This window comes from Electrophorus electricus, chromosome 10 (assembly GCF_041902795.1).
Source record: "Electrophorus electricus isolate QZ-2024a chromosome 10, ASM4190279v1, whole genome shotgun sequence".
In the NCBI taxonomy this organism is placed as follows: Eukaryota; Metazoa; Chordata; class Actinopteri; order Gymnotiformes; family Gymnotidae; genus Electrophorus; species Electrophorus electricus.
The window spans coordinates 25,237,830-25,258,496 of record NC_137506.1 but is presented as its reverse complement, the minus strand read 5'-3'; the positions used below and the strand labels follow the sequence as shown (position 1 = coordinate 25,258,496).

Sequence of the window (20,667 nt, the reverse complement as noted above, 5' to 3'; positions counted from 1 at the left end):
TCTCTAGTCTGTGGTGAGTCTAGCAATGCCTACCATCTTACCTTCACCACCAGACTGATAGTCAGAATAGAAGAGGGTAAGTACTCAGTCCCTTCTGGGGCAGGGTGGCTCTAGAGGGACCTACATTAAAGATAGAACTTCACATGGAAAAGTAAAATGACTGTGGGGGAAAAGAACAACGACCAGCACAGCATTGGTGAGACTAATTGCACAATGATATTTCTAAGTTGTCTAGTCAAAAATCTAAAGCGGAACTACATAGACAAGTCACAAAGTTAGACACTGGGAGAAAAAAAGGATAAAATAATATCAAAAGCCAGACCATTATTGTTGTCTCATATTAAATGATCAAAGATACACTTATTCATTATCAAGTTGCATTCTCTATATGAAGTTGCATGAAAAATGCTTATCCAGAATGAAAGCTTCTATCAACCATTTTTATCAACCATGAAATATGGCATAGAATAAGACTGTCTGAACAGCACTAAACAGTCTACTAAGAAAGTGAACCAAATTACAGTCACAGAACATCTGAAAATGCACATCCCCATTCTTCTCCCCATTCTTCCTGTCATTCATGTGATCAAATGTGATATCTGAAAACAGCAGGTGCATGAATATCTACACAGGTATGTCATATAGTTCCTGTTCACATGGGATTAAAGTTACTGGGCTTCTCATCAACTTTACCAATCATGATAATTTACTTTGGCTTTTTTATGATGTCTTTGGTAAACATTGGTGAGCACAAAATATACAGATGTAAAAAATACTGATTTTTTAAATAGTTGTGGACATTATTTTGGTATCTTTTTCTTGGAGGACCTAAACCTATGGAATTTGCCAAAATACTTATATTACACTATTATTCATACTTATTATAGTTTACTGAGTTGTCAGAATAGCAAAATGTCACGATAATGCTGTGATAAATGACTAATGTCAATACAAATAATTAATAGAATCCCCAGTAATTTTACTCCTGTATCAACAGAGCCTTAGCTTGAGCAGTCTCCTTTTGGCTTTGTAATCACACCAAAGGCTTTAGTGAGTGAATTGATTTATTTGTTTTACTTGCAAACTTACTTATTGTAAACTTATTTAGCTAGGCAGCCCCGCTGAGCACCATGGTAACATCTGTTATTTACAGGCTAGGATCATTACTTTACTGAATTCAGAACATCAACTTCCAGGACATAAACAAGGCCTCTTATGCTGTTTTTTAATCTAATTTAATTTAATTTAAAGCCATTCTCTGATAGCTATTAATTGATTCTGTTTAGCAAAACCTTAATTTAAAAAAATGACACCATGCACTTTTAATGTAAACAGAAAATGCATCTTTTTTCATTTAATGAGTTGAGTCTCGAACTGTCCTTGTAAATTTTCTATTATCGTAGAAATTACAGTATGTAATGCTATTCTGATTAACATGGAGTTAAGAGACCATGCTCTGTATATGACACAAGTGCAACATATGTGCCAAACACTAACATCATTTAACTTACATCAAGTATTCAACCAGTGTTATTTATAAACAACTTTCCACTTTCTTCAGTGTCCTTTCACAAACTTTCAGTCTTGTTTTGTCATATACATCAGGTGAAAACCATATATCACTTTATAAACTTCTCAGACAAAGCTTTTTTTGCTTATTTATCTGATGCACTTAATAAATATAGTCCCAGGTTGTGACAGATACTATCTAAATACAATAGATACTAATCAGAGCTATATTCATATTAAGTTTCTTAGTGCATTTGGTTACTGACCAGGCCTCTTCAAAACCATAAATTAATTGATCCTGCAAGTTTACATAAAAAATGATAAATTGAGGTTTGGTTAAAACAGGTTAATAAAACAAATATTCTAGTCGCAAGTTGTACTGAGACAGTAAATAAAATGACCCTGTTAAGACCGTCTTGCAAACCCCAACTGTCAGAAGTTCTAATACAGAATAGTGCAGTGTCAGTCAGTCCTCTTTTGCTTCTGTACACAGGTTAAAAACAAAACAAATAAAGTGCCCACTAGTAAACTAATAGAACTTTTTTTTAACACATGAACAAGTACCAGCAAATTGTTTCAGTTAAAGGCTCTAAATGACCTCCCACTCCTCCTCGAGCTCCTCCCCGCTGAGAGAACCAGTGTTGCCATGGTTTTTGCCGGTGTTGTGTGGCAGGGTCTTAGTAAGCCGCTGAGTAAGAGCACCAGCTGGAGTAACTGCCCAAAGCTCATCCATTGGAGTCACTGCAAGAAAACAGCACCATGCCAGCTCAGTTAAGCATGGGAAATGTGCTGTCTTACAGGACAAGATGATTAGCAGCCATTCTAAATGGCCTTGGAGCACTCAACAGTGCTAAAATTGCTGAATGTAAAGAAAAAACAGTAGACAGTGTTTGGTATCTAAGTTTATGTCCTCAACTAACATAGATGCATAGAAACTAGCATAGGAACATTTACATTTTTATCAGAGTAGTATTTTTATTACCTGCAAGCCAATTGATCAGACCTGGTACCTTCTTCCAGTAATCACCGGCTGGATTCTTATCCGAGATTCCATATCGGCGGGCCACCTCACCATTAGAGCAGCGCACCCAGACAGTTCTGCTGCTCAGCACCAGCTGACTGGCCTGGAGCCCTGAGGTACAAGTAATTGGTAACTGTTCGCAACATTGGTTTTCTTAGGTTTATACCTAGTTCTCTTTTAAACGTAGTACAGAACCTGTCGGATCACAGCCCAGCAACCTATGCCGGAAGTCACAATGGCATTCCAACTAAACTCAGAATTCAGGTTGCACAGTCATAGCTAACAATCTCATTTTAGGCAGCAAAGGCATACCAGGCAATAACACACTGTAGCACATTAAACTGCATAGAGTGCAGGAAACTTGTAACGACATCATGTCAGTGGGAAAGAAGAAACAAGGTAGAACTGAGAAGGTAAAAACCCAATAAAAGGACATAATGAGGGCATACCCGGGATGTGCTCCCAGGCCGTTCCCACTGGCATCTCCTCAGTAATGCCGGTGCGCACATGCACACAGCCCCGGCTGTCTAGGGCCCACAACATCCGGTCATTAGGACTTGTGTGAACCACCACCAAGTGCACGCCCAGAGGCTGTTCGGGGAAAACCAACAAAGAAGGCTTCATTTCAGCTTGCTTCTGAAAGCTTGTGTCAGTGCTCATTTAAAACAAGGAGTATTGTAAATCAGCTTAGAATAAACCACTGCATTTTGTTCTTCTTATTATTATTATAGCAAACCTGCATCTATTTAGGTTTGGCTTTGGAAAGCTAATTTAGTGATGGGATTAAAGCTTGTGAAATAGAGGAGTTCCTCATATCAACTGCTACCAATGACCTGGAGACAAATTGTCAATGAGTTAGTCATTCAGTTAGTCATTGTCTCTCAACAATGATACAGCAGTGTCGTGGCACCAGTCTACATGTGTTGACATGCCACATGTTATACTGAGCAGAGGGAGGAGGAGAGATGAGCCCATGAACCTGCTCCGGCGGCTCAATGCAGATCCAAGCTGGAAGCATCATGCTGGGGTTCAGAGGCTGCGTTCCCACCCGGAAATAAACCATTCCATTAGCATCACATGCCCAGACATTCTGGCTGCCGCAGGAAAAACTCCGAAGCCTCACGTGACCTATGCACATGAGAGACAGAGAGCGAGAACATAGGATTAGTTGGTCAATGGAGTACAATATAAAATATTTTGCTCCTGAATTGATTCTATATACAGAACTAAAAATTAAACATGTAAAGCAATTTTTTAGCCTGAAGTGGTTGGTAGAATGCCTCCACACCTTAAAAACAAGGTCAAACAGCACCAATGTGGTATGTTCACATTTTATGTTGGGTATAGGTTGTGTGCAATTTTGATGGTGAATTTGGAGATTTTACATATTTGCCAAACAAAACACCAGTAAACATGCACACAACAGTGAAATCTCTGAAGTGATATGTTCAATGAAAGGTCTGACTGCAGGCAATATACTCACTTGTGTTGTTAACATTACACAAATCACTGCCAAGTCCACCTTCCCTGAAACTCTGCAATAAGGCTGAAGCATCAAAATTACTTAAAACCCATTTAATGCTTTCCTCTGTAGGCCTCCAATGGCTTTCGTAGCTGTGTAATACTGTGTAATAACTGAATGATTTAATAGGAGTTGAGTCTGGTTGGTTTGGTTTCATGTGTCTGGATACTTCTGATGTGACTCAGGCTCAATCTAACAGTTGGAACACCCAGAACACATTGTGTTGGGGAGTTTCAATCAAAAACTGATAGTGACACTGCTGATTATATGTTGAACAGAAAGTACATGGTATCATATGACGACAGTGTGACGACAATCAATACTGTCTCTACCAAAGGCAGCTCAAGCATCTCATGAACAAAGGAACAGAGATATGCTTGAGTGTTCTGTGATTGGGACTGTGTTCTGGACATCTGAGACATGCCACTGTGGGGTTAGGGTTAATACTGCTTCCCTGATACTACCACATCATCACATTTGGTCCTAGCATTTTTACATTCTTCACCATGGCCAGCAGACCCATGGCTCACATTCTTCACCGTGGCCAGCAGACTCGTGGCAAGTCTAGATTTAAACATTATCTACCAGATCAATAAGACGTAGAGCAATCTAGTGTAAACACTTCTTGAATAAGCAGCAGGGATGTCATCAGCCTTGTGGCCTTGGACCTTTGACCTATAATTGTTTTTCTCCACAGTGATGTTTATGAGTTGAGAGAACAAGTAAATAACTTCACAGGATTAGTCAATTTATACCTAAATGATTTTCTTCAGGAAATCTCAGTGTTCAGAATGAACTAATTTAAATGATTAAATCAGTTCATGTTTTTAAACTTCCATAAAGAGTATTTACTACAACAATTACAATCACAAAAATACTTTAATAAGCTATTTTGAAATTCTCCAATAGTCTTGAGCAGTTCTTGGCATATATTTTTAAAAGTATGGAAAACACTATGTGCCATGATGGCCTGTGTGCATTCTAAAAATGAGCCTGCACCCTTGAGCTGTTCCAGCACATCTCATATTTCAGTCCCGCTACACATCCACACTGTCCAAAACAGGCAAGGATTCAGCTGCCACCATCACATGACACTGGCTATTTGTACCCTACCTACTTTCACAACACCCCCCCACTACAAGAGTAACCCAAGCTCCATAAACACACACTGAACACTGTATGCCACAAGGAAACTGTAGTTTAAGATCTCCATTTTCCTCAGATTCTTCTTCTCAGCTGTGATCGGTGGTCTTCAAGTTCTTTAGGGATCGTCATCTACCGAGATAGCTAACCTGTTAGGTTTATAATGAGTGTGGACTGGGACAAATTTAAACTGCATTTTAGTATAATACATTCCCATGGACCTTGGAGCTTGAAGGGCTTGTTTCTTACAGATGAAACCTAGATTTCAGGCTAAACTGAAATGCAAACGGTGCTTTACCCCTTAACACATGGCATTATCAGGATCTGGGAACCTAGTCTTTGAAGTGGTGTTCGCAGTGTTCAGGAAGCACAAAATGTCATAGGTATGACCCCACCTGATGTCTACTGGAAATCGCTGAAGCTTAAGAAGCTTGCTGCTGGTGGTGAGGTGGGTGTTCCTGAAGCTGGCTAATTAAAAACAATCCCGTCAAGCAAAGAAATCATGAATAACTACGTTTCAATGCATAATTATGGAAGCTCCAAAAAATAGTGCATTCCATTTGTCTAATTCTTGGTATTGTGTCAATTCAATATTTAGGAGATCTTTAGGAGACAACAGCAGAAGTGCTTCTCTCTTTCTCTACTTGAATCCCGACCCTAGGCCTGCAGGAATCATTAGTGTTATGCAAGAATCACCTGCTCATATAAAAATATAAACATGTCCTTCAATGACAGGCGCGTTGGATACATGAAACCCACGTTCCATGGCTTAGAGCTTCGGTGGCCTGGGATTCTGTTGCTGCACGAAGTGCCCAAATCAGATAAGGACCTGCTGGGTGACTAAACGTTGACTGGAAGTTTTGGGATTGAGGGGGTTGTGGGGGTCCAGCGATGGAGGCAACAGTGACAGAACTAGGTTGTTGGTACATAGCAACAATAGATGGACTGAAGCTCTGCCCCAAAATACTAAAATGAGATGAGCCAAAAATTGCATCAAAACAGGTCCAGTAGGTACAAGAAAGGTGTGCTCTTTGCAGTTATGATACCATTTCATTCACTGTGAATCTGAAGGGCTAGCAGGTAGAAAACTGAAGGAACATGTTTCAAAGCTCTAATCACACTTACTGTTTGTAAACAAGGAAATCTGTATTTGGATATATTGGCTAAACATGTGGGAAAATAAGTTCTTTACACACTTCATGCACAAAAAAATCTCTATATTTATCATTATATACGATAAAGCTAACATTAAAAAAAAATATTTAAAAAAATGAAATTATACAATGGAATAAATGCATATGTCAAAAAATAAACCCACATTGGACACTTCCAGGCTGTTTCAACCATCCTTTATGTTATATTACAACCCCCATCTTGACAAACCCTGAGGCATGATCGCAAACAGCCAAAGCTGAATGCCGAATACTCGAGTCAACTGACTACCCTTGTAAAGAGGTTGTCGGTTGACATCAGGCTGGTCTAAATTCATCCCATGAATGATCTGCTGATGCAGGGGATCATGTGTGGACTGTTTCTACGTACCAAGCTGGCTGAGGTCCAGGGGTGTCCAGTGCATGCCAGTGGGGCAGCTGGCCGACAAGGTGCGGATGTGTACGCGGCTGAGGTGGTCCAGGCCCCAGAGCGCATCTCTGCATGCGGACACCTGGACCATCTCCACGTCCGGGGGGAGCTGGACCGTGAGGGGCCGCATCTGGAGGTCTTGGTCCCAGATGCAGAAGAGGTCTTTTCTGCTCTGAGCCAGCCAGAGAAAACTCCCTTAGGAGACATGCGGAGAGACACTGTTAAGTTACGCGGCATGGTAGACTTGCTGGTTGTCAGTAAAAATTATTTATGAATGTGATGTTAAATATCCATTTCAAATATAAATGTTGTGGTTTGCACAACATCTCTCACTGAAATTAATGGTGAAGCTGAAGAGGAGCACTGACTGCCTAACACAACTTGCTTATTTTAATGGGGAAATGTCTGTTGTCATCTTACATTTTGATGTTCAATGAAGTTAGGGTTAATTTAAAACGATGAATTTCAAAACAATCGCATTATCTAAGCTTACTAATGATACTATGCAATCACATTACCTGCACATGGTGGTGTTATTTCTTTGTTTGTTACAGTCTGATATAGGAATGGTAAGCAATATAGCTTTAGCAGCCAAACTGCAGGCATTATTGAACAAGCACTGTGAAACTGCTTAATGTCATTCAACAGAAGACATTAAAACTTGCTTTACTAGCAAGTGAGCCAGCTGGTTTGGTTTAAGGCAGTCTTCATCTGAATGTAAAACAAGTTGTTCAATACAACACTCTATTCCTTGAGATGAGGTTAAAGGTTAAAGGCACTCCATCAGAACTAAAGCAAGCTATGCACATACCCTCTTTGGTTGGAACAGCGGATGAGAAAACAAAGGCCCACTTAGTAGCAGATGCTGTTCCTCTGGGTACAACAGCTCTCCAGTAAGTCCCTGAAAGAGCAGTGAAAAAGGAGACTTTTTGACTCTAAAAAGAAACAAAGCCAGGGCATGCCCTAATGAAATAGAATCCAGGAAGCCAAAATGACCATCCAACAATTCTAAGCTTCAGGCTAAACCTTCAAAGAAAAGAATATGAACCAGTGTTGACCTTTCGTGTATTCCTGCATTGCATGGTTTTGTGCATTTTCCCTATGCTAGCACACTTTCTCTAGCCAAGGATGTAGCGGTATTCTGTCAGATGCGTGAGACTGCAGGTGGACAGCCCACTTGTCTGAGTGGCATGGTGCAGTGGATTGGGAGCCAGGTCAGGTGATGTTGCCGTACCGACAAGGCTGCCCTTAGCCACGTGGAAGTCGTTACGTCCAGAGGCGATCCATACGCCGCTGCTACCTGCACTGACCAGGCTAGGCTGGCACTGAGAGTGTGGCGAGAGGAAAGCCACGCGCAGCCGCTCAGCCACACGCTCCACTGGAGCCCTGGTCACTGTGGCGACGCTTTGGGTGGCCTGGATCAGCATTTGGAACAGGCCGCCTTGCTCAAACACTACGTAGTCCGTGATGCTCACCTGGGGGGGGGGGGGGGGGGGGGTCCACAGCCGCAGTGGAGATTACGAGTAAACAAAATGCCAATGATGCAGCAAATTCACCAGCCCTCACAGCAACAATGCACTATAAGCACTATAATGGTCCATTTATTTGTCCCTTACAACCTACTGTGCTTCTTGAACAGATTGCAGACCACAGACTAAGCAGTTGTTCAGAGCATTGAAGCAAGTGCACAAAGTGCTCCACATGGGTACCTGCCACCAGTGCTCATCCTTGCCCTGAGGCTTCTTAGCTGTGACACCCGTACGAAACCACAGACTGCCGCTGGTGTCCAGGGCCCACAGCGTGTCGTTCTCGCCCAGGGCAATACAGATGGACTCCAGGCCCTGACTCTCACTGTAGTTACACACACATGCACACAAAGAAAGGTCATGTCAGACAGATCAGAAGCCATTTTTATAAACAAACCCCAGTAGCCAACATTCATGCTCAGACACAGGGAGAATGTTTGGGCAAAGCTCTGAGTGAAAAAGGCTGAACAGGGGGTGCGTACCTGATTTTGTCATACTTCCACTGTTCACCCTCGGCGCAGTAGCTGCTGAGACCCTCCCTGTAGAAGAGTGCTCTCTGCTCACTGAGGGCCCACACCACACTGCCCCGTGCTGCTATCTGAGCCATGGGGCAAGGGCAGTCCACCTTCACTGCCCGCGCACATGGCCTGTCCACGCTCAGCCCTGAAACACACACGTACATGTGTGCACGCACGCACGCACGCACGTACACACGCACGCACACGGTGGTGTTACTGGAATGGTTGGAAAAGAAAATCTATTTTACAATAATTTTACCTCGATCAGGCAAAAATATTATTAAACCTCTAACAGGCAATATATTACTAAAACCTCATTATTACACTTGGCTTGCCACACATTTGCCATTTAAACATAATTTGCTAAGAAAGCAAAAACACATTTGTATTGTTGATTTTAAATATACACATCAAAGAAAGAATCACTAGAACCATCATGGCTGCAAATATGCAATATACTTTTGCTCTTTATTGTAGATAAGGTCACACAGTGTCAGAAACAACATAGACAAGTCTATCGCAATATTTAACAGTTTGAGGCAAACCGGTGAATATTTCTGCATGTTTTGAATTACGCTAATTGGTAATTATGAGCTTACTTTACTTCTTAGCTACATTAGCCTTGCAGCTCCAATAGAAAACTAAATAGTATGAGTTTAGACAACCAACATGTCTTGGCTGAAGGGATACACTTGAGGTAAGTGGAAATTCCTTTAAACATGTCTTGGCTAAAGGTAAGGGAAAATTCCTTTAAAGGCTTATTCTGCTCAATGTTTTTTTTTCAGTTATTACAGTTGAAATTCCAAAAGGTATCAACCCCTGGCAGCTGTACCCTTGTCCAAGTGACATGGGTTGTTTAGAGAAACTGAAGACATAGCACGTGATAAAACGCTGGTGCTATGGCAACGAAGTGACAGCCAGCAAATTGGCAATAGAAATGTGGTTTAGGTCCGTGGCTGAGAGCACACACCTATCATAAGGAGGGGGATTTCCATAAAAACTGTAGTAGGCCGTCTGGCGTGGCTGGTCTCGGAGCAGCTGTGTTCCATCACACGCCATGCAGTTATGTAAGCACATGCCAGCAACAATGCAGTGGCAGGCACGTGTGCCACTCCAACAGACACATTCTTCCCACTTACAGAACAACGTCACCACCCAGAGTGTTTGGGGGGGAGGTGTGTGTTACTGAATTCAACACTGCAGTGGTCATTTTTCAGCAAATGCATGCTGCTCCATCTAGTGGACAACTGTTGAAATTCTATACAGTTTTCTGTACAGTCTTTACTCTGTCCTTTTCAGTATCCAGTAGACATGCATGACATAGCATTAATTATTCTCATATTTGTCTTTTCACTAGTGTTTTGTTGACATTTCACTGCCTCACAGACTCTCCAACATGCTGCATTTATGGTTCAACAGTGTGTTTTAATACACTGCAGTCGCGCTATACAGCAACAATCCTCTATGGTATTATTGTGCATACTGTCCAGCCCTAATTCTGAGCAACTCCTCTACACCAGCAATATGCACTAGCTTTGGAAACAACTACGGCTGATGGCTAAAACTCTAATGAGCTGACAGGCAGCCTAGGATCAGTGCACGCACTGAGCCACTGACTCCTCCTCCTCCGTCGTCTACCCCACCTCACCTGTCTGCAGGTAAAGATCTCCACTGGTGCGGATGATCCAGGCTGTGTCGTCGCTGAGAGCTACAAAGGCCGTCTCATCCAAGGCCTTGTACCAGTGTCTCTTGCCCTTGATGGTGACCTTTCCGCAGGCATAGGCAGTCATTGTCTTCTGCTCCACTTTCCATAGCAGTGAGCCTAAGAACACACACCAGAATGGCGTGAGCCTTATGGTTTGGGTTCTGGCTTTTTCCCCCTGACCATGCAATGGACAGTTATAAAGTTAATACTCTCCCCACATGGCCATATACTGATAATTAATTCCATGAAGCTGGGCAAAAGAAGGATTCATTTTTTATTATCTTATCAGCCTTTCTCCTCGAGTATCTCCTTCTATTATCTTCTATTCTTCCACTATCCTATCAGCATTTACTCTTCAAGTAAAACAATATCCTATTGCTATTGTTCCTCTTTTTGTGACCAAACTACACACAAAGTTGCAGATTCATATATATGTGTGAAAGGCTACCATTTTGAACAAGGGAAATAATGCACAGCACAGACTCCATTGGTTCCAGATGTGTGTTTTCTGGATCCTTGAATGAATGACTGGATTCACATCACCCATAAAATATAACCAATTTTGAACTGAATAATACACTATATAACAACTATGTAATAAAATAATCAAATAATAACAGCAGTTAGTTCATATTGTACAGCCCAAACAAGAATGCCCAAACAAGAACATCAAGTTTTGTGCATGAACATGCATAAGGTTCTATATGATTCTGTAAGATTCTACGATTATCAACCTGTAATGATAAAGATTGTAAGGTTCTGATACTCTCCATTCCAATTACAGAATATAAAATATACCAAAAATGCACCACTATGCAGCAACAGCTGAGGTTAGCTAAGCTTCCACTCACCTGATGGGGAGAGCGCCACCTGCTGGACATTCTCCTCAAATTTCTGCCAGCTCAGGCTGCCATTGGGAAGGCTACTGCAGTACAGGCTTCCTTTGAAGTCCAGGCACCAAACATGCCGGTCTGTCACTACCAGGCTGAGGATGCCACAGCCAGGCCCGCTGTAGCCCATCCAGCTCTCGGCCAGCTACATCACAGGCATAGAACAAGGCAAAGACAGAAAATGGCAGATTCTGACCAACAGTTTCCTCAGCTACTACACCTTTAACTGTACTGAACCCAGTGGTTAAAGGGGACATTCACTTCTGATCTGACTATTTTAAAACAGGTTATAGTTAGACTTTCAGGAACAGAATGAGAGCGATCCAACATAGTTAGCTGAGATTGAGAAAAGGTTAGAAAATCACAAATACCATTATGTTTTACGCATCTGAAACTCTACCAACAGCAGGAACAAAACAAGAAATGCTGACCAGCACACGCCCTTTGACACCCAGGTTGTACACCTCTGTTAAAATGACAAGTACATGTTGTTTGGAATGGTTCGATAAAAAACACATTAGCTTCCAAAGCTTCCTATTGTCTGTAGTCTGCATTAACCTCGAAGCTCCAGGACAAAACTAAAACATAATAAAGAATACATTTGATACCAAACATGTCTAAGTTGCTAAACTACATCTGGGGTAATTGGAAAATTTTGCAAATAGATTTTTTTTTGAACCATTTCTTTAATATCTTCTCCACTCAACAGACATTTACTAATAACAATGGTATAGTTATCATAAGAATTATACCCCTAGGAAAATTGGGCTTAAAACTATTCATCATGGCAGTGAGGATTTATTGAGTCCACTCAACTGAAGGAATTAACTGAAAATAATTCAGGCTATGTTAAGAAAGGTACGTGTGATATGAGTGAAAGGCACACATCTGACATTGCAAGTCAAAGGGACACATCTGTCAGTATGAGTCATATTTAAACGGCTGTAGGTGTGAGTCAAGGGCGCACAGCTGGAGGTGTGGCAGATACAAATGCCTAGCTGGATGCATCTACATTCCACTGAAAACCATGAAGAAACGAATTACTTATTTTTTTATTAATGCTTAATTGCATTAAAATTTTATTGTACTTATAATAGTGTATTATAGTGTTTTACATGCAAATACTCATTTACTGCCCAGACAAACAACTTACATTCTTAGATTCCTAGGCTTTTGCTGTAACCGAAGCAACTTATCAGCAGTCTGGAAGCTGTCTGGCTCTCACCTGATCTGCTTTGTGAAACCGGGTCTCATCCAGCTCCACCTTCTTGGGGGCACAGCCCTGAAGAGTCAGGGTATTGAGTCTGTCCCCCAAACTAGTGCTGGATGGTATTGCATGCGCATATATATCCTCCTCCTCACTAGAGGGCTCAGGCTCAGGCTCCGGGGAATAGGCCAAGGGCCGGATGGGATCGTATGGTAAGTCCAGGTCGAAGTCCCCCTGTGAGTCTAACTGAGGTTGGAGCGCCAGATCAAGCAGGGTTCCACTGGCATCCAGGATGGGATCCTCCACCACCACCTTCTCATGCACATAGGAGAAGGTGCACTCCAGAAGCATGTCCACATCCGGTGTTGCTGCCACCTGCTGTTCAGTGACGAACTCCCCATACATCTCACACTCCATGTCCTGGAGCGGGAGGGAGGCGAGGCTAGGGGCTGGGGCTCCTGTTTCTTGGCCAATGGGGCCTGGGCTGCACCCATGTCCCTGGAAGAGCTCCAGATGGTTCTGGGGTGGGAAGAGGTCAGTGGTGGGTGGCTCTCCACATACGGAGGTGTCCCGGTCAGGTGAACCCGTGCTGTGGAGGTCCAGGCTGCTGCACATGAGACTGGTGCGGTCAGAGGGTTGCTCGCTGGCGGGTGTGGTGGGGATGGCATCGCTTGCCTGGCCATCGTGGCTGAGCATGCTCTCCGACCAGCTGCTGCGTTCATTGACGAGGTTCCCGCTTTCTGTACGCACGTGCACAAACACACGGATACAGGCGCACCCCCCCCCCCCCCCCCCCCCGCACAGGCACACACACACACACACACACACACACACACACACACACAGCTGAAGTATTGCTATGATATTTTCCATAAAGTAAAAGACAGTAAGGCAGTAAACATGTCCAGTAACCTTCTGTAGAGTGAGTGAATGCTATAGTGTGCTAAAGCTGAGCTGATGGAGTGGTGTGCTCTGCTAAAATACCCTGACGTCTTCTCTTGCCCTTCCTCTTCAGCTTGACTGGCTTGACCACCAGCTCCTGCTGGAAGTCTTCCTGGGTGATAGTGCTGTAGCGGCTGGATGAGAGCTCTGATGTCTCTGTGGTGCTGGCTGTGGAGAAGCCCTGTGTGCTCTCCCACGATGTGATGGAGCTGCTGCGGCTCCGCTCATCTGTGAGAGCTGCCCCCCGCTTCTGGCCCTCCACCTCGTCAGCCACCTCCAGGGCCTCCAGTGCCTGACTGAACTCCTCCTTCACCTCCTCAGACTCGTCCACGGGGGCACGCTCGTCCTCAGGGCCGAGGCCCGCATCTCGCTCGGTGATGATGGGCATGGTCCGGATTGGCTGGGCCGTCTCCACGGCGCCATTGGGGGGAAGCAGGATAGTGGGTGTAGAGAGGGGGGAGGTCAGGCGGATGGAAAATTCTGACACTGAGAGAGAGAGAGAGAGAGAGAGAGAGAGAGAGAGAGAGAGAGAGAGAGAGAGAAAGAAAGAGAGAGGCAGACAATGAGAATTATGCTAGACACTTAAATCCAGTGACTAAGGACTGCCAGAGTTGGAGAAAAACAATAATTCTGTCCAACTGGGGTTCCCCAAAGACTGGATTTAAAACACAATTACACAATTAAGTAAACACAAAACAAATAAATGACAAGCAAACAATATTGAGATTCAAATTAACCCCACAAAGCATCATGGGCCTCTTCCATAATTATCCAATTATGAACAGAACCAGTTATTAAAAAGAGTTTCAAGATCGGGGATGAACCCTACTGCAGGTCATTAAAGTGCACATAGGATCTGAGTAATACTTCTAATGAAATGCTGGGATGTTACTTGAAGAATGAGATGACTAGAAATTAGTCTTACTATTGGAGAGCAGTCCCTCAGGGCAATTAGAAATGCGCATAATATCCCGGTCGCCTTTCAGAATGAAGATTTCATAGTCTGTACATGCCACGGACACTATGTCTCCACAACTCTCCAGCCCGCCAATGATTACCTTCAGTGTACAGACAAAAAACAAAAAGTTTATTTACGACCCTGGTGACAGAATCAAGAATAAAATAATGCAACAGAAATACCTTGACTTTAACATCAAGCCCACACCACAAGTACATAGACCTTTCTCATAAAACCAACCACAACTAGATCACAATGGCAAAAAGCTGTTACATTATATATCTAGAACAATCCCCCACATAAACAACAATCATATTAACCAACCTATTAGGTACCAAGCAACAACCAACCTCTATAATCACCCACTGCCCTACTCCCACCAGCTCCATACCTGGTTGGTACAGTCCACTATATAGACACTGTACTCGTTCCAGCTGAGCACCCATCCCTCCTTGAGGAAGCAGCTCACCACGCCCAGCTGTCTGTCAGTGGGCTGGTAGCTGCCAGCAGGGACGGAGCGTGGGAAGAGCTGGAACTTAGGCACAGCTTGGTTGAAGAGGGGCTTGAGGACATGCGTCTCCTGAACACGGCCGCGCACATCTGTCCGCCAGAGGCGCAGGCCTGGCCGCGCAGCATACACCAGCAGGTCGCTCTGCTTGCACAGCGCCGGCTGGAAGCAGGCACCAAATCTGCCATTGCTGGGGTGTTCGGTTGGAGGGGAGGGGGAGGGGAGACAGAGCATTTATGTCATGTCCAGGCTTGCAGTGTGAAGAGGCAGGAATGAAAGTGGTGACCGTGATGTGTAGTAATATCTATGCAGTGTTCTCATTTAAATTAAAGGAGATATAGTGAACAAAACCCAAATTTCCTTGGAACTGTGCATATATGTCACTTGTTATTTCAGGCTTCAAGCTGTGAAATGTGAAGCATCTGTCATTGTGACCTATTGTCTTGTTAATAGAGACGTAGTTGTACAGGATATTTAGCTTTGCTGATCTGGATATGGTGTGATCCATAGCAAATGCCCTGCCCAACTTAAACTCCTACTCCCACAGCCTTCAGGGTTGTTACTGGGATTTCACATGTGGATTCAACTTCTGCACCTAATAGAACAGACAGAAGTGTATGTCAGTGGAGCTGCTTCTGTTTCTGAATCCAAGTCAGGTATTTTTCCTCAGCATTTTAGTTTATGTTTACAAAGAGCTCTCAACCACAGTACAATGTTCATCGCACGCCAAACTGAAGTGGCCAATAAGAACAGTGGTCAGTAGCATATAAAATCCACACCCACAAAATTAGATTTTCTTTTCAGAGAAGAAATAGCCACAGTAGAGCCCACTATAAAAGATGAATTTGAAAGTACTCATCACATCTAGACTTGGGTGATGTACATTTAGACAAACAACAACTGTCTGCAGAATTATAGTGATAATCAATATTGTTGTGTTGCAAACTTGACTGCTTTTGTAGCCACTACATAAGATATTGCTATAATAATCATCCATTAAATTTTTTAGGTGTTCACGTCAATGAGTATATTTTAAACTCATGTCTAAAGCAATTTAAATTCAATGAGCATCAGGCATAGTGCCTTTGTTCAAAATGTATTTTTATTTTATGTAACACTTAACATCTAAGCAAGATTTACATGTTCATTTGATTGGAAACCAAAACACTGCCCAAATGGAGCAATGATGCCCATCTAATGGACAAGCTTGTTCATTCAAGACATACCCATATATCAGAGTTCCTTTGCTTAATTTGCATGTACCCCAGCATTCTTTACCAAAAGCAAATGGTTGAACAAAAGCAAAAACATTTAAAAAGTGGACGTGGCAATTGTATGTGAGAGAAAGCAACAGAATGATAATTTGTTGTTAATTTAAATTATTGAAATATTTGATAATATTATTTAATCAGCCCAAGGTTAATTATATCACTTTTTTTAAGGAGGACAGGGAACTAAATTAAACTGTGAAACATTGCTTCTTTAAGAGACTGGTTACAGTCCTTGAGCCACTGGTGTATCAGTGAGCAATCAAGCCACATTCTTCATACACTGGGGAACATCAATATCCATGATCAATTTCCAAGCAAAATTCTAAACTGATTATATATTTTATGGATGTATTTTCCTGTCAGGCTTTATCTTTTTGTTTTGCACTTTTTGTCAAGTAATGCAGTGATTTGGGCACACACATCCAAACTATGCAAAGTAAAAGTTATGGAATCATAATTAAAGCCCCTAGATGAAGAGTACATAGGGGAATATGTACTAGTGTATAAAAATACTGGTGTATGATTTCAATAAAGCATCAGGCTTGGTTATTTTAGGAACACTGCAGTCACACAAGTTATTTCTAGGATTGTACAAGCATATCATATTTCCTCACTGCTTCCAATGTGTTATATATTGTATTTACAGAAATCAATAAATTAAAATAGAAATATGAGGAAAAAATACTTTCAGGCTCCTGAAATTGTTAAGGATATTCCATATGGAATGGGAGCTCACCAGGCAATCACAGCAGATGTAGGTATAGGGAAGGGTAAGTCTGTATGAATATTCACCTTTTTCTGGGTTTGGTGCCCAGCTGCACCAGAGACTGCTCTTGGGTGTTGAACAGGAGGGAGTGCTGGCAGGTGGAAATCAGGAGCACTTTCTGACTATACTCCAGCTGCACTATAGCTGAAGGCTCCTCCAACAGCACTACAGGGTTACACACACCCTGGGACAGACAGGCAAACGGACACATGTAACACACAAACATGCGCTCGCACGTGCACTCGCACGTGCACACGCGCGCGCGCACACACACACACACACACACACACACACACACACAAATCACCCTTTTCAGTGGCAACTGTGGCCCAGTTGTAGGGGTGCCAAAAGATTGAAACATCTTACCCTACATCTGTGGGGGGGGGTTTCAGATAAAAACTAATTTAAACACCACCCTCTGCAGGTCAGACATGGTTTCACAACTTCTACCAAAAACCATGCAAAGAAAGAGTACACAACAAAAAACCCAACTAAAAACCTTTAACAAGAACAAATAATTTCCCTCTCAACACAGGTATCTGAGGAGTATCAAGTCTGTATCAGTGAGCTGACAGCATAAGCCCTTCAGAAATAGTTAGCCATCTGTCCTCGGATGGTACCAGGCTGTGAGAAGGCCATTTGTAGTGTTTGTTATGTTGTGTAGTGTATGGTATGTAGTGTAGTGCTTCTACCAAATTTGGCACTGCTCAGACTACATTTTATAAGGAATGCTGTGCATTAGTCCAAAGGTCCAGCTCAGCCAGTCCTACCAAAGCCAAGCTCAGCCAGTCCTACCTTGTCTAGGTCCACAGCAGAGTAGACCACTTTCCCTTTGTCATCACCAGAGAAGAGCTTCATGCCATTAGCACTCCATGCTAATGCTGTCACTGTGCTCTTGTGCAGGCCAATAACATCAAACCGTCTCAGCTGCAACCAGAATTTTTATAACCACAAATGACTAATGAATTATTCTTATTATCAAAAATGAATGTATTTTTCTCAAATAAAAAGGCAACCTAGAAACACATGAGATGGATCAAACCCTCCAGAGCTGACACCTTGTTCAGATTATATATTATATTATAATATCACACAGCATTGGCCTGTTACCAAACTGAATACTTACAACCACTACATTTTTTAACCTGAAAATGAAAGCTTCACTCCAATCCAAATAGCCATTCCATGACTCATAGCAAACCATGTGATATGCACCTGTTTATTCCTGCCTGGCAGCTGTGACACGAGCTGGAAGAGAGCCACCCGGCCAGATGCCGTACCCACTGCCACAAGATCGTCGAAGCAGCTTAGCAATTTCACTACAGTGATGGGCTCACTTTTCCCCTATGGGAGAACACATACAAAATGCCACATGCAAGAAAGTTCCCTAGAAGCCTTTACAGAGTGATGTGAATAAGCTAGTGAAAACTACAGCCATACCTCCAGGTTGTATTTGTTCATCTGGCTTACTCTCCTACAGTAGAGATACAGCATGCCAATGCTGCTTCCAACAGCTATGTAGTCACTGTTGCTGTCCAGGGCAGTGAGATAGACCAGGACTGAGCGGAAGCCTTTTTGGACTTTTGCGGGAATGGCATTGAGCAGGTAGTACAGGGGACAGAACTCCCGCAGTGGCAGGGAAGGAGGATGCGTTGCCATGGCTGCACGATGGCCCAACGATCCTGCTGATTTCTGCCCATATTAGACAACAATGACAGCACACATTTTACAGAGATGAATATTCAGTGCGAAAATAAATCGCATTTTGTTACATCGGTCACACAGTCACGAGAGTAACCAAAGGAAGGGAAAGCTATATATAGGCTGGCAATAATGTATCATTTTAGTCAAAGTAAGTGCTGTGGTACAAAACCAAAATAAACGGATTCAAAAATTCCTATCTAGCCAGCTAACCTTTAGCTATACATACTCTGCAGGGGACAAGCTCGTGTTAGACCTTTAACATGTTAAATCCAAGACATAGGCGAACTACGAACGTACAATTAATTGTAGCTATTTCATCACAGCTTTATGTGACATAGTTAGCTAACTAGTTAGCGAGTTATGCTAACTTGTTTAGCCATTTTCTACACTCAGGTTTAACAAATTTCACACGAATTGTTTTAAAACGCAGTTAGATGTTGCAAACGCTACCAAACTAGTTGGTTAGCTAACGTATATATTATGTTATATCCACGTTGTAAATTAGGTTAATAGCTTCGTTATTTTAAGTTACTCCCAGTGCCACCCTCACCCTAGGTATCTAGCTAACGCTATTTAGCTAGTTAACGTTAGCTGTTCATCTAGTGATGTGTAACACGACAAACTAACATCACCCCTTAAATAGCAAAATTCAGACTAAATAACTTAGTTCATACAATGGCATCGTTCTTGTTTGAACAGTATTCAAGTCAGCAAGCTATCTCTAGTTAGCCAGCATGTCAGTGGCGAGCAAATTAAAGGCCAACTAGAGTTCCTCAGTAACTTACCACTGTCAACTTATATTGAAGCTGAGCGGTTATCCAATTACGAGACGAATAAGAGCAATATCGGTATTAAATTCTCACTCTGACACCTATGTTTTGACATTTGACAAGAACAAATCATAGACATGTCTACTCTTGTTGATGTTCTCCAAAGACTTCTTCTTTGTTACAATTAGTGAAAGAGAAATGAGACAGCACCGCCGCCTAGCGTAGAGGAGTCAGTCACGTTATGAAAAACAAGCTCAAAATGCTTTCATATTCGTCTCTATAAGGCAGTGGTGATAACTGTCACCCTATTAACTAGATTAACTTTTAAATTTAAAGAGTGACTTTCTTTTTTCAGTTGTGCAGGCTCTGTGTGGTGCTTCAGCAATTATTACAATTTCATTTTTTTGCATGGACTGTAGTGTTTATCATTGTTTTTTGGGGTTTTATTTATCCTAAAATGCTTTCCAGAGGGGAGCTTCTGAAATATGTGATCACTGTGGTTGAAGGGATTTGCATAAATATTTGAAACTGTCTGACTATAACCTTAAAATGTTTCCAGATACGAAGATCTCCTGTGGATTACCAACTCCACACTCCTCTTAAAGTGTTCAAAAACAAGACAATATAAAAGTAAGTTAATAAATGGATTTACAGGATGCATGCAATGCATTCTTCATGTCAGAGGCATTAGATCTAGACAGTAATGTAGTACCATGTTTACAGGTAGTACACCACAGCGAATACCTCCTCATTTAATGTTTAGCAGGTATATTCTGGTCATTTAGTCATCAGTGGTCATTTTGCAAGTCAGAATGAGCTACAGCAATCTTTCCACTGGCCTTGGTCTAATTGTGTGCACTCATTATTGAGAGAAATTGTTGTGCTTCTTTCAGGAACAAGCTGCTCAAATGGCAAAGGACACAGGCAGCAGAGTAATTTATCTCCAAGACAGGAACAATCTTTAGTAAAGAAACAGTTCAGAAGCAGTAACCACCTGGTACTCACATGTTTCTTCCATCTAAGCCAGCACAATTTGGATGGCAGTCCTGCCATCAGTCCCTTGAAACTGGAGAGTGAGGTTTACACTGGCACAGGAAACAAAAACACCCACAGACGTAACACTGAT

The 20,667-nt window shown here is 42.4% G+C and overlaps 1 protein-coding gene across 2 annotated transcripts; it reads right to left on the bottom strand.

Annotated features, from left to right (window-relative positions):
• Positions 1-1,046: 1,046 nt before the first annotated feature.
• Positions 1,047-19,707, bottom strand: tecpr2 (tectonin beta-propeller repeat containing 2). Of its 2 annotated transcripts, none has more exons than XM_027000307.3 (20): positions 19,557-19,707; positions 18,508-18,759; positions 18,283-18,411; positions 17,863-17,994; positions 17,094-17,251; positions 14,914-15,220; positions 14,490-14,622; positions 13,607-14,050; positions 12,641-13,362; positions 11,377-11,560; positions 10,469-10,642; positions 8,785-8,965; positions 8,486-8,627; positions 8,011-8,251; positions 7,588-7,677; positions 6,738-6,971; positions 3,510-3,658; positions 2,980-3,121; positions 2,492-2,641; positions 1,047-2,250 (listed from the first exon to the last, which is right to left on the bottom strand). In XM_027000307.3, exons 2-20 carry the CDS (start codon positions 18,724-18,726, stop codon positions 2,099-2,101), a joined length of 4,083 nt encoding a protein of 1,360 aa, XP_026856108.2. In that variant the 5' UTR covers positions 18,727-18,759; positions 19,557-19,707; the 3' UTR covers positions 1,047-2,098. The 2 variants fall into 2 exon arrangements, with proteins under 2 accessions (XP_026856108.2, XP_081577230.1); XM_081721104.1 differs by having other exon boundaries at positions 14,992-15,220.
• Positions 19,708-20,667: the final 960 nt, after the last annotated feature.

Coding starts and splice junctions, on each gene's coding strand:
- tecpr2 (XM_027000307.3), bottom strand. CDS start 18,726: ATGGCAACGCATCCTCCTTCCCTGCCACTGCGGGAGTTCTGTCCCCTG. Junction 14,051..14,489: donor TGAGGGACTGCTCTCCAATA/GTAAGACTAATT, acceptor TCTCTCTCTCAG/TGTCAGAATTTTCCATCCGC. Junction 11,561..12,640: donor GGTTTCACAAAGCAGATCAG/GTGAGAGCCAGA, acceptor CCTGTGATGTAG/CTGGCCGAGAGCTGGATGGG.